We start from the raw sequence: 13890 nt of genomic DNA, 5'->3' as shown, positions 1-13890 counted from the left end.
TTTCTTAACTATTGACCTTAGTCAACTAATGACACTTTTTGGATCATTAGTTGTAGCCTTGTAGGTTGCATTTAGAGCATCTCCAAAGCAAAACTCAATTTCCAAACTTAGAGTTTTCTTTATAAACCATCTCCAATGCCAAACCTAACTTGGATCTCCAAAGTGAGGTGGTGGTAGTTATTTTAGAGATCCTTAAGAGGTATCTCTTAGAGCATCTCCAATGGGACACTCTAACAAACACTCTAAAAGTCCTAGTTGTCAAGGGCCAATAGAGATTCTCTTTCCTAAATGTCAATATAGAGACACTCTAATTGTTGTTGGTCTCCAATGGAGATCTCTAAAGTGTCTATACTTAATACACATGTCCTTCTTCAATTCAATAGATAAAAAGTAGTTGAAAAGCAAGATTTTCTATTGGTTGAAAATTAAAAGTAACACTTAGAGAGTCTCAAGTAGACACTCTCATTTTAGAGTTTCTCTCTCTAGACACTCTATAATTAATGTGTCCACCTCATATTAGAGTGTCTAATAAAGTGTTCCATTGGAGATGATTTTTTAACAAAAACTCCAAAAATTCTACGTGACACTCTAAGTGTTAGAGATTGAGTGTCCCATTGGAGATGCTCTAAGTGCTACATAAGAGCATCTCCAATGCAAAACTCCATAAAAACTCTAAAAATCTTAGGTGTCAAGTGTAAAAATTAGATCTCTAAAAGGTCTCTTTCCTACTTGTCCATTTGGAGATACCCGATTAGAAAACCTTCTCCAATGCAATTCTTAAGTGAAACTCCAAAACTTATATTTTAACCATAAAATTAATCGAATTGTTTATGTGGCACTTACAGAAACTCAAGAGGACACTCTAAATTTAGAGTGTCCTCTTAAGGATCGCTATTATCAATCTTGACACACCATTTTATAGATTCATATTTAGTTTTGGAGATGGTTTTTAAAGATAAATTCAAAAAAATCCTACATAACACTCTAAGTTTTAGAGTTTGAGCGTTGCATTGGAGAATGCTTTGTAAGCATCTCCCAAATGACCAAGTAGTAAGTAGACCGTAAAATGTCCCAACTCCAACTGTTCTAATACAAGGGATGTTTATTGTTGCTTTATAATCTCACGATCTCGACGGTCCTTGGGGATCCTTACGACGCGGAGGTCTCAAATCGGCGTCGGGATTAGTACCATAGCACTAGAAGTCTAGAATAGGTGTATTTCTCTTCCTTCCTAATTTCAATTAGATCCGTAAAATAATTCGCGCGGTGGCGGTAATCAAGCTAAGCAACCTTCAACACAAAAAAAAAACACAAAGCAACAGGAAGTTAGAGAGAGAGAGAGAGAGAGATGGGAGTTCCTCTCGCCATGAAAACCCTAAGTGAAAGATCAGCCTTCATGAGGGAATCGCTTCAGAAGAGCCAAACAATCACAGATAACATGGTTTCAATCCTCGGTTCCTTCGATCACCGTTTATCTGCTCTTGAAACCGCAATGCGTCCTACTCAAGTATGTTTAATTCATTTTGATTTCAAATCATTAGGTTTTTAGTTCATTCAGTAATCATAATATCTTTCTGGTTGTTTGATACGGTAAATGACATTAGGGCTTTTGCATGTTCTATAACGTTATGTTGTTGCATATTCTGATTTTTTTTTATAGATAAGAACACATTCGATTCGACGAGCGCATGAGAATATTGATAAGACGTTGAAAGCTGCGGAAGCTATACTTTCTCAATTTGATCTTTCTCGTCAGGTTTGTTTTTTTCATTTCTGCAATTTGTAGTATTAGGATCTTTGTGTTTGTTTTTTGGTTTATGTGGATTAACTGACTAGAAAAAATTAATACATTTGGAGTTTATCAAGAGATTTGGTAAGGCTCTCTCGGCCGAAAAAATTTAGACATTAGTCACGTGTCACTTGTTCGATGTTTTTATCTTATATAGCTCATTAGCTGTCAAAATTTGTCCATGAGGAAATCTTTAATTGTTGTCCCATAATGTATTTTGAGGTAAAATGCAGGTCTTCGGTATGCCTCAAAACAAAGACGTGCTTAGGAGACTTAACTACTTAAGTTTGCCCGAACCTCTAAACGAAATAGGATTACTGGGATTAGGAAGTGGAACGGGCATAAATATCCGCGTAAAATTTAGGTGGAAATGATGGTCAAGTAGCTATTCTGACACGTGCTATAATATAATGACAACATTTATCTATAAGGTGTTTAATCATGATTCGTGAATATTTTTATGTCGTGTAATTCAGTATATTATGTTACATAGTTTCTAAAGTGATGTCAAAATCATTTAACTTATAGGCGGAGGCAAAAATTCTCAGAGGGCCACATGAGGACCTGGAGAGTTACCTAGAAGCAGTGGAGCAGCTGAGAAATAATATTCGTTTTTTCAGTAGCAATAAAAGCTTTAAGAGTAGTGATGGGGTGCTTAATCACGCCAACAGTTTACTTGCTAAAGCTATTTTGAAACTAGAAGAGGAGTTCAAGCAACTCCTATCATCTTACAGGTTCTTTTTTCTTCTATTGACATCATATATGCCAGTTCCGTTTTAACTATATGTTGGTTCTAGAACTAAAATCCTACCTTGCTTTGATTTTTCGTTTTTTTTTCGCCCCCAAGGGTAATTCCTAGCATATAATTACAGACAATATGCTTATTCAGCCCCATATTGGATACAGATTAGAATGAAAATTCACCATGCCAATGGTTCATGCCGTTAAGCATTTTGGATTGAGCGCTTAACTGGAGAATAACAGAAGTCCTATCCAACTGTAACTTAACAGATAATCTGGTTTTCAGATAAGGTTGAGTATGGTTTGCAGGTGGGACCATGGAAGGCCGAATGTGGTATCATATCGAAATCAGGGTTATGTATAGCTCGGTGAAGACTGAACTATAAATGACCAGAGCTCTATTTTTGTATAGATACGTAAACAGGAAAAAAAGAGAAGTACAAAAGAGGCTTCTAATGTGCTGCTGTGCTGACTGCTGCATTAGAAGTCTGTCAAGGAACTTTTTTCTAATATCCATGATCCATCCATTATGTTTTTTTAATTTATCTATATTTAATATTAGATCATCTTACAACAGTTGCATCTCTTTTTGGTGTTTCTCTATTTTGAGATTACATGGTAATCTGCACGAGAATTTCAGTGGCTTTTGTATCATCTGTAGATCATCATTACATAGTTGCCTTCAGTATGTTAACTTGATGGATGAACTTTTCTCAATCTTTTATGTCGATTTGGATCAAGTTTTAGGGTCGATTAGAATATGACTTCTGAGAAATTTATTATTTTAGAAAGTGGGAACTGTTGTTATTTGTGTTGCCTGCATTTCTGAACCTATGAAGATCTTAGGAAACGGGGTCAAGTCAATGTTTATGCAAATGTGCATCATTTGTATTTCTAGTAAACCATATATTTGCTGATTTACAGCAAACCTGTGGAGCCCGACCGTCTTCTTGATTGTCTTCCCAATTCAGCACGGCAATCATCAGCCTCTACTGGTCCGGGGGATCAGAGTGGAAATAATCCGTCTTCCACCAACCATCCTGATCAGAGTTTGGGAAATGCTGTATATATACCTCCAGCTCTTATTCCACCCAGGATTCTTCCATTGTTGCATGATTTGGCACAACAACTGGTGCAGGCTAATTATCAACAGCAGTTGCTTAAAATTTACAGGTAATTACAATACAACCGGTATTTTTACTTAATACTGTAATTCCCAGTTACTGTTCTTTTATCCCATCGGAGACATCTTAGGTTTCACAGTGTTTATTATGATATGAAGTAATAATATGGTGTGCATCTATAGTATTTACTGTTTACGAACTGCCATCTATGCGAGTACTCCTTCCAAGGTATTCAATAGTGAAAAATGGTTCCGATTTCTTATCTACTCGTGTTGACCGTATTGGAAAAGTGCAGTTGGGGTTGAGAAGTTTTACTGCTATCTCATAAATTCTTGGATGGGCATCTTTCTTGAGGTGTGGTTTCCCCTGAAGGGTGAAGATGAGATAGATAATCAGATTAAGGTTAAATTTATTGTTAATTCATGATCCATCTTTCTTCTATAAAAGTTCAATGAAATGATCCACATTCGCAGTATTTTATTTCGGTTACTTTTAAAACAGTATATGGTTTTGTTTTAGAGTTTTTAGGTAGTTAAGTGCATGACACTATGCGAGCGAAGTACTTCTAATTGCATGCACAACTATGTCTAATGCATATTTCAAATTTTAGAAGCACTTAGAAAGCATACTTTAAACTTCTATCAGAGATTTCCGAGCTCCAGTGTTGGAACAAAGTCTTCGAAAGCTTGGTGTTGAAAAACTTAGTAAAGATGATGTGCAGAAGATGCAGTGGGAGGTTTTGGAGGCTAAGATTGGGAATTGGATTCATTTCATGCGAATTGCTGTAAGGATATTAATGTGGGATCATTTTGGTTTAGTATCTTGCCGTCTGCTTTGTCGAACCATCTTATTGTGCTTTGTACAGGTTAAAACACTATTTGCTGGGGAACGGAAAGTTTGTGATCAAACATTTGAAGGCATGGAGTCTCTTAGGCATGCTTGTTTTGCTGAAGCTACTAAAGAAAGTTTAGCTATGCTACTTAGTTTTGGTGATGCTATTGCCAAGAGCAAGAGATCACCTGAAAAGTTGTTCGTACTTCTTGACATGTATGAGATTATGCGGGAACTTCAGTCAGAGGTAAGATGAATAATGCTGATAAATACAAAATTTACAAATTCTTTTTGCCGTAATAGTTGAAAATCATGGTGAGCATTAGGTTATTTCTTTGCTGTCAAATAATCAAGGAAATAATTTTGTATAGTTTGAATCATGACAACTTATTATAGACTGATAATTGAGCTCGTAATATTGCTCTAGGGTATTAGTTATTCAGATCGAGGTATGAAATTTCGGTTTCGGTCTATATTTTGGTTGGCATGGAGATTGAAATATTTCATGGGGCTATTCTGTCATTGTGGAATACACATGTATGTATCAGGTTTAGGGTTTCCTTTGTGTATCTTAAAAAGATGATTGTTTTATAAGCTTGAAGATAAACAGCTAAAATTTGAGGTTTTAAATGAAGTTTTAGAAGAATAAAACAGGAGAAGAAATTAACTTGCAGAATATGTTCCTTGTCATTCTTTCCATCTTTATCTACGTTTTCCATTCTCGGTAGCAAGGTGTACTAGTTGTAGATTTTTCTTTGAATTATTGATTGAATCTTTATGGTTTGATCAAGAAACTTACTAAATCTAAAGATTCAGGGAATATATCCCCATCCTTTTTCGTTTTTACTCACTTTTGGGAAGAATTGTTTTCTTTTTTTATCTAATTGCTCATAAATTTACGTATGCACCCATAGCCATCGAAATCGAATAATGCCTCCAATTTCGTCCGACATTATTTCGCAATGTCACTCCTTGCTTTTGGAATTTCTTAAGTTCTTAATTAAACTTGGTGGGCAGATTGAAACTATTTTTGAAGGTAAGGCTTGCACTGAAATGCGAGAATCTGCTTTAAGTTTGACAAAGCGGCTAGCCCAAACAGCTCAGGAAACATTTGGAGATTTTGAAGAAGCAGTTGAAAAAGATGCTACAAAAACTGCTGTCCTGGACGGAACTGTCCATCCTTTAACAAGCTATGTAATTAATTACGTGAAGTTTCTATTTGAGTAAGTCTAATCAAATTTTGCATCAAGCATTAGCAGTCTTTCTTTTATTAAAATTCCATTGACCATGCATGTATATAAAAATGACCTGACATGGTAATGATGACTACAACGGTGCAGCTACCAGTCGACCCTGAAGCAACTTTTCCGAGAGTTTGATAATGGAGATGAATCAAATAACCAGTTGGCAACTGTTACAACCCGAATCATGCAAGCTCTTCAGACTAACCTGGACGGAAAATCGAAGCAATACAAAGATCCAGCTTTGACTCAATTGTTTCTCATGAATAACATTCACTATATGGTCCGATCTGTTCGGAGGTTTGTACGTTTCAAGCTCAAAGTATATTTGCTTATTCCATGTCCTATATCTAAAAAGGGAAATGGGTTGAGTTTATTTTAATGCGTATTTTCAGGTCAGAAGCAAAGGATTTGTTAGGGGACGATTGGGTGCAAATACACCGAAGGATTGTTCAACAACATGCCAATCAATATAAAAGGGTTGCCTGGGGAAAGGTTTGTATTACTGATGCCCTTAAATAAGTAGAACTTTATAGTCAGCTATTGCTTTGATGACTCGAATACGACCTCCTAGGTTTTGTACTCAAGGCTGTGTTAAGTGTAAATTTTTTATCCTTAAAAATTCATGGTTGACTTGAAAGTTCATATTTGTCAAGAAATGCGTTTATTTTCTCGATAGATTACTTGATGAAAAGAATGCCAAGGAAATCTATTACTTCAAGTTACAAAAAGAATAAGTGAAAAACATGACAATCAATAAGAACTAATTGTATAAGCAGTTTTAATATGTTTTTGTTTCTCCGATTGCAGATTTTGCAGTCTCTCTCGGCACAAGGAGCTTCATCTGGGGGAAGTAGTGGAGCAGGAGGTGATGGAGGAAGTGGTAGTGGGGTTTCGAGAGCCATGGTGAAAGACAAGTTAGTAAAATGCAGAGTTGAAGATATGTATCTCTCTATTGTTCTTATGAATACAGTATCTAATTGGTGCCTTTTGCTGTGTCAGGTATAAAACCTTCAACTTGTTGTTTGAAGAGCTTCATCTTCGACAGTCCCAATGGACAGTCCCCGATAGTGAATTGCGGGAATCTCTCAGACTGGCAGTTGCAGAAGTCCTCTTACCTGCATACAGAAACTTTACTAAACGATGCGGGTTTGTTTTTCTCCGTCCTAATGTTCTATAGACATACTATATCCTTTTTATTTGATAAATTATTGATATGAGATTTTGCTGTCTTGTTTGTAATAGAGCTATGATCGAGAACGGGAAGAACCCTCAGAAGTATATCAAATACACACCAGAGGATCTTGATCGAATGCTTGGTGAATTCTTTGAAGGAAAGACATGGAATGAACCAAAACGGTAGAGCTTGCTGTGAGCATAAACCCCTTGCTTAATATTTCTCTGACGGTTTTGATTCATTTTAATAGACAATTAACAACAAAGAACACATGAGGTTGTTTATCTATGCCAATCCTTTTCTTTATGGTTAGCTCATGGTTCCTTGATAATGTGTGATGTGACAGTAGCTTGTTCCATGAATTTACTTGTAATGAAATAATCTAAAAATGAATATAGAAAGAGCTTTCTTTGCATAAAAGAAAACCCAAAAGTAGATTAACCATTTTATGTTAGAAATATTTTTTCCAACTTAATCTAGAAATTTCTTTTTTGTTAAAAACTTAATCTAGAAATTTCAGTCTGAAAAGAAAAACAAAAAAAAAACCATCTCACTTTTATTTAAGAGGAAGGAACCCATGGGCTGATTCCCAATTCCCAAGTAGCCTAACTTTTGATCAATTTTTTGTTTTTTTGGTATATGGTTTTGTCGACTATAATTTTGGGCCCTATAATTTTGTTTTTTTGTTCAAAGGGCCTTATAATGGATGATGATGTAAAATTGATTGTTTGTTGTGGCAACAATTTTACATTGGTGGTGAGACGGAGTGTGGTGTTCATCTTAAGAGGTCAAACACCATTCCCTAGTGAGGCCTTTTAAATTCGTGAGGCCAGGCGTGCCAAAGCAGATAGTATCTCTAGCAGCCCAGAAGGCTGGTCCGCACCATTTATTTTTTAATCTTTTCCAGTTATATTTTCCATCTTGTATGTTTTTAATGTTGGGGTCCCTCCTTATATAAAAAGGATTCCTAGTTAGAATAGGATTTCCCTTATTCCTTATTTAGGGAGAAATAAAAGTTTCTATTTCTAGCCTAAAAAGGAATCCTATTTCTAGTAGAATACCTCCTTATTTATCATTATAAATAGGGAATGAAAGGGAAGAAATTATTCATACTTTCAGGTCAGAAAGTATCCTCCCAGTTGGGAGCTCCCAGTTGGGAGAGTTAGTAGAGAATCCTCTCAGATATATCTTCTCAGGTTAGAGAGAGATAAGAGAGATGACAACAACTTCCAGAACAAAGAGAAGTCAGAGAAAGAGAGATTTCTGAAGTGGTTCTTTCAAGAGATATTGAAAGAGCAGAATATTGGTTTGAAGAAAAGAAGATTATTAATCTTGTGAAGCAATTTAGTTTGTGGTTATCTTCTTCAACCTTTAGTAATCTAGGATTTGTTTAAATCCTAAGGAGTAAGAGATTTTATTTCTTTGTTTCTTTGTTCAGTTTATCCACCATAGTTTTGGTGAAGAGTTGTGTAACCCATTATTTAATTATAGTGGAAGATTTCTGGACTAGGTCCCGTGGTTTTTTACCTTCTAGTTTGGAGGGGGTTTTTTGCCACGTTAAATAATCTTGGTGTCTCTACTTTTACTTTCGCATCGTTTATCTTCATATTCCTGAACAAGTTAATTAGGTTATTTTTCCTAACAAGTGGTACCAGAGCTAAGGTTGGATTTATCGTTCAGAAATATGGAAGGGAAACAGTAGTGCACTTTACACATAATTCAAGTGAATTCATGAATCGGAGTCGAATGCAATTGGAATGTGAGATATCAGCGGATTCAAGACGTATTGAAGGAAAAAGTGTTGAATATCAAGAAAATCCAGATAGAAGACAATACTTCAGATATGATGGCAAAAAGATTGTTTAACGGGAAGCATGAGCTACATAGTAGTATTGTTGGCTTTGGAATGGTGGGTCCTTTTCATAAGTCGGGAGGGGGAGTTTGTTGGGGTCCCTCCTTATATAAAAAGGATTCCTAGTTAGAATAGGATTTCCCTTATTCCTTATTTAGGGAGAAATAGAAGTTTCTATTTCTAGCCTAAAAAGGAATCCTATTTCTAGTAGAATACCTCCTTATTTATCATTATAAATAGGGAATGAAAGGGAAGAAATTATTCATACTTTCAGGTCAGAAAGTATCCTCCCAGTTGGGAGCTCCCAGTTGGGAGAGTTAGTAGAGAATCCTCTCAGATATATCTTCTCAGGTTAGAGAGAGATAAGAGAGATGACAACAACTTCCAGAACAAAGAGAAGTCAGAGAAAGAGAGATTTCTGAAGTGGTTCTTTCAAGAGATATTGAAAGAGCAGAATATTGGTTTGAAGAAAAGAAGATTATTAATCTTGTGAAGCAATTTAGTTTGTGGTTATCTTCTTCAACCTTTAGTAATCTAGGATTTGTTTAAATCCTAAGGAGTAAGAGATTTTATTTCTTTGTTTCTTTGTTCAGTTTATCCACCATAGTTTTGGTGAAGAGTTGTGTAACCCATTATTTAATTATAGTGGAAGATTTCTGGACTAGGTCCCGTGGTTTTTTACCTTCTCGTTTGGAGGGGGTTTTTTGCCACGTTAAATAATCTTGGTGTCTCTACTTTTACTTTCGCATCGTTTATCTTCATATTCCTGAACAAGTTAATTAGGTTATTTTTCCTAACATTTAATATATCTATTTTTTGATTAAAATAGATATATTAAAGGGAAAGACAATGAAAAAGAGACATCTTCTAATCTAATGTGCTCACAAGCTCTGTTGGTTTTGTACACTAAAAGGCAATCTTGACGAAAATAATTGCTAAATTAATGTTCGCTTAGGTCAGATATAAAATTAATAGCGATTAACTTAATCAGTAAATTATTTGTGATTTGTGATTCTCGTTCCACTCAGTATGCCTTAACCAACACAATCCAATTGATCCCTAAAGATGGCATGAGAGATTTTAGTTTCCAAAAGTGTTGGATTGAGTAACATAAATTTAACATAATCACAAAGATTTCTCCTCAACAAGAAAAAATAATCACAAAGATTTCTTCTACAGGTGTTAATTCTTTATAGAAGTTTTTTGTTGTTAAAAAATTCTTTATTAAAGTTCATTCCTCAAGATTACCTAACCTCCGTTGAGAAAAGATAAGATAAATTAGGGTTAAATCAAATTTAACCCCCCCAGTTTGTCAATATGCCCTTCATATTTGTCCAATGTTTTGTTTGGTTCCGAAGACGATAATCCTGTTAGTCTCTGTTAGTCGATTCCATCCGTCAATATTTTTTTTCTTTGTTTACCCCTATTTAAAGAGTAGCCACTCTTGGGTGGCGTGCCATTTACACCACCTTCAACTAAATAATTTTTTTGCTTTATATCTCTTACCTCTGCTCACCACCACTGCTCCACCATCATCATCGTCATCTTCATCATCGTATTCATCATCATTACCACTCTATCATTTTAGGAACCCCAAATTAGGATTTCATGGAGTGAGACCAGAATTAGGAGTTTCAGTTTGATATGTTCGACCGAAAAGGATTTCCTCTTGTTCGAACAGATCGAATAGAAGAGGGTTCCTTCTGTTCGAACATGAAAATACATGTTCAAACTATTCAAATAGACAGAACGTAAGTCTTTATAATCCTTTCCAAAACATAAGGGGTTCATTTTGTTCGAAAGGAACTCATCTGTTTGAGTTTTTTGAACAAGGAGTTTCATTCTGTACGAATAAATCATAAAAAACCCTAAATTAGGGTTTAGGGTTTTAATCCAACAAACATTAATATGAAATTTTTTAGATCTAGCAAGAAGGGGAGGGAGAGAAAGAGAGATTGAGAGAGAGAAAGAGAGATTGAGAGAGAGATGATGGTGGTGATGGCGGGATCGGTAAGAGAAAGAAGAGTAAACACATACGAATATTCTTTTTAGGTTGAACGCCACTAGAAATGGCAGACTGGCCGAATTTGGAAACGGGAGACCCTCTCCGATGGCCCCGATCCGAGAGTACGAGATAGGTAAAAGGATAGAGAGGGAAATACATTTTAAATGTGCCTAAAAAAAGTAAATATTGACTGACAAAATTGACTTACAGAAATATAGTCTTATAGGTCAAATTGAAATTTCGGACAAATAAGGGAGCTAAATTTTCTTCTTCGTGACAAATTAGGGCCAAATTGAAATTGATCCTAAAAATTATCTTCAAATCGAAGTAAGATCCCAATTTATTGTACGCAGTCTCAATTTTTACGCGTTTTCAGTAACTATATAACGGAATTAGAAGTTCATCTCGATCTCAGTTTTATCAATCTCTCACTTTTTCTCTCTCTAAAATTCTTTAATCTTCAAGAACACGATGAGTTCAACCATGGATGATCAAAACAAACATGCTACTGGTTACCCAACAACCACCTATCCACCACCTTCCCAAACCACTGCCTACCCACCACCGCAACATCAACCCACTGCCTACCCACCACCGCAAAACAGCTATCCAGCCACCGGAGCTGGATACCCTTACAGACCACAACCACCACCTCCCGCCGCTCACTACAACCCTAGTCCTTACCCTCAATCAAACAACACCCCCCAACGCTCCACCTTCCTCCGCCGTGCAATCATCGCCGGAATCAGCTTATGTGTCATCATTGGCGCTATCCTTTTCATCACGTGGCTTATTATTAGACCTCAAGTTCCAGAAATCAGTGTTAATTCTGCTTCAGTTTCCAATTTCAGTCTCTCTTCTTCACAATTAACATCTAATTGGGAAATCGGTCTTTTAATTAGAAACCCTAACAAGAGAGCAACAATATACTATGATCAAATCGAAGGTGCAGTTTTTTACAAAGACAATTCTCTAACTCAGAAATCACTTCAGCCATTTGTTCAGAATACGAAAACTCAAAGAATTTTGACTAGTTCTTTTACTGCTTCATCGACTTTTGTTGGTGATCGGAGGATGATGGAGATAATTAGAGATCGGAATAATGGTGGGGTGAATTTCAATTTCAAAATGTTGGCTTTGATTAGGTTTAAATCTGGAATTTGGTGGACAAGGAGACGTTTAATGAGGGTTCACTGTGAAAATATCAAGATTGAATTTTTATCAAGTACTAGTTCTACTGGAAAATTGGCTGCCGGAATGAAAAATTGCAGAATTATTATGTGAGTTGTTATAAACACCACCAAGAAGCTTAGATTTTGGGTAATCTTTTAGTCTGATTAGTTCTTTGATTTTTAATAGAGATAATTTGGTGAACCTGATTAATATTTAGGGTTTGTCTTTAAAGATCGTTAGGTACTTCAATTCTCTTTTTGACATTCTTATAATGAGGGTTTTGTTGATATACATGATGATAATAGGGTTATATGGATTCTAATTGATCACAATTTTCTCACTATATTGTCTCTCTTCAATGTCTTCATCCATAATTTTAGTGTGGCTTGTGGTTGATGTTTAAACAACTATTCTAATGGTTGATATGTTTGAGGTAATTAGTTAGTTTATGTTGTTCATTGCATCGATGAATTCTATTATATGTGTCGCGATTGAATGAGTGAAACTTAGAAAAATGAGCCAACACTAAGATCCCGGGGCTTGTTGCTCTCGTCTCTACTTCTAATGAGGTATATACTATTAGCTGTTGGATACAGATCAATTTCATGTTGTGTATAGTCTCGTCTTTAGTTTTTTACTTTTACTTTCCAATTATCTTTCCCATCTTGTATATTCTTAATATATTTATTTTTGATTAAAAGGGAGGATTAGTTAAAGGGAAAGACAATGAAAGAGAGAAAGAAAAATCAAAATTTAAAAGATAACATGTACTAATGCGCTCGTAAGCTCTGTTGATTTTATAGGTTAAAAGTCAATCTTGACGAAATAATTACTAAATTATTATTTCGTTAGGTTCGATATAAAATTAATAGAGATAAATTCAATCAGTAAATTATATGTCATTCCATCTCGGGAGATTTGCTGTTTGGACTCCCTTTCGTATAATTGACTTGCTGTTTGGACTCCCTTTTTCCAGAGTTGCACTTTGGACTCCCTTTTTCAAACAAAAAGTTAAATATAACATTTCTAGAGGGGAAAATACTATTTTATCCTCTACTTAATCCACAAATATCTAAAAAACCAATTCAAATTATTATTTTTTTAACAATTCAAAGGATCTCTAGAACAAGAAAGAAAACAAATATTCAAATCTGAGTACTTTTTTTTTGTTGAAATTAAATCTGAGTACTCATTCCATCATTTCCATCCAAAATGCATGTATGGCAAAGCCACCTCCTACTAAAACACCCATTAATTAGTCTTCTAGAGAGAGGGAACAAATATGAATAGCACCTGTACCATTCAACTCGGGTCCAATTTTGCTTCCTTTTGATGTTCATCTGCTCCTAATGAAATTAAATCATCTCTCTCATTAGACAATAGTGAAGAAGTCTCATCATCAGGTACACAAACTTCTACTAGTACTCCCGTGATTGGGTCAATTTCTAAATCGATAGATAGTAAAGTAATCAGGTTATCATCATCAGGTTGACGATCAACTTCCAAAGAAGGTGGTCTAGTACTAGTATTAATTTCAGATGATGATGAGCGGATGATGATGCATGATCTTTTATGTTTCTCAGTTATCTCCTTACAATGTAAAGCAACATCACAACTAGGACACAATTTAGTTGAACAAGCAGGACAATAGAGAGTTGCAACAACATATATAACAGTTATTATTATTATTGGTCCCTTCCATTCCTCCATTAAAATGGAGCTTGAAGAAGCTCAAGAAAATAGCGGCAGAAATCTCGGGGGAGATTTGTTGGGAGTTGGATTCTTAAGGAGAAGAAGGGAAACACTAGTTTATTAACTAATTCAGCTAGATATTTTGTAAATCCTAAAGGCCAATTTAAGTAATTAAGTTATTAGGGTTTGTGAGAAAGAAGATGAGTTAAAGATAGAAGAAGAAGATGGGTTAAATAAACAAGGGGGTCCAAAATGCAATATTGAT

General features: G+C 35.4%; 2 protein-coding genes and 1 long non-coding RNA gene across 3 annotated transcripts; 2 read left to right on the top strand and 1 right to left on the bottom strand.

Annotated features, from left to right (window-relative positions):
• Positions 1–893: 893 nt before the first annotated feature.
• LOC147558587 (exocyst complex component EXO70A1-like) lies at positions 894–7328 on the top strand. The gene is made up of 12 exons (XM_086660283.1): positions 894–1507; positions 1661–1756; positions 2318–2523; positions 3455–3703; positions 4300–4438; positions 4520–4732; positions 5503–5708; positions 5826–6026; positions 6122–6221; positions 6537–6643; positions 6729–6875; positions 6972–7328. The coding sequence occupies exons 1-12, from the start codon at positions 1349–1351 to the stop codon at positions 7087–7089; spliced, it is 1941 nt and encodes a 646-aa protein (XP_086516409.1). The 5' UTR covers positions 894–1348; the 3' UTR covers positions 7090–7328.
• Positions 5681–7155, bottom strand: LOC147558588 (uncharacterized). Its single transcript, XR_015234413.1, has 2 exons — positions 6478–7155; positions 5681–6409 (listed from the first exon to the last, which is right to left on the bottom strand). It is a non-coding gene; the product is annotated as an uncharacterized LOC147558588 (long non-coding RNA).
• Positions 7329–11231: 3903 nt separating the features above from the next.
• Positions 11232–12044, top strand: LOC147558586 (NDR1/HIN1-like protein 10). Its single transcript, XM_086659037.1, has one exon. It carries the CDS (start codon positions 11232–11234, stop codon positions 12042–12044), a length of 813 nt encoding a protein of 270 aa, XP_086515163.1.
• Positions 12045–13890: the final 1846 nt, after the last annotated feature.

This window comes from Eschscholzia californica, unplaced genomic scaffold, assembly GCF_041429995.1.
Source record: "Eschscholzia californica isolate CP2 unplaced genomic scaffold, dmEscCali1.0.p SCAF_2, whole genome shotgun sequence".
NCBI lineage: Eukaryota > Viridiplantae > Streptophyta > Magnoliopsida > Ranunculales > Papaveraceae > Eschscholzia > Eschscholzia californica.
This window is presented reverse-complemented; position numbering and strand designations above follow the sequence as displayed.

Bases quoted from the DNA above. Each gene is read 5' to 3' on its own strand.
- LOC147558586 (XM_086659037.1), top strand. From the start codon at position 11,232: ATGAGTTCAACCATGGATGATCAAAACAAACATGCTACTGGTTACCCA.
- LOC147558587 (XM_086660283.1), top strand. From the start codon at position 1,349: ATGGGAGTTCCTCTCGCCATGAAAACCCTAAGTGAAAGATCAGCCTTC. The intron at 2,524-3,454 runs GTTCTTTTTTCT...GCTGATTTACAG, and splicing joins CAACTCCTATCATCTTACAG to CAAACCTGTGGAGCCCGACC. The intron at 4,439-4,519 runs GTAAGGATATTA...TGCTTTGTACAG, and splicing joins TTCATTTCATGCGAATTGCT to GTTAAAACACTATTTGCTGG.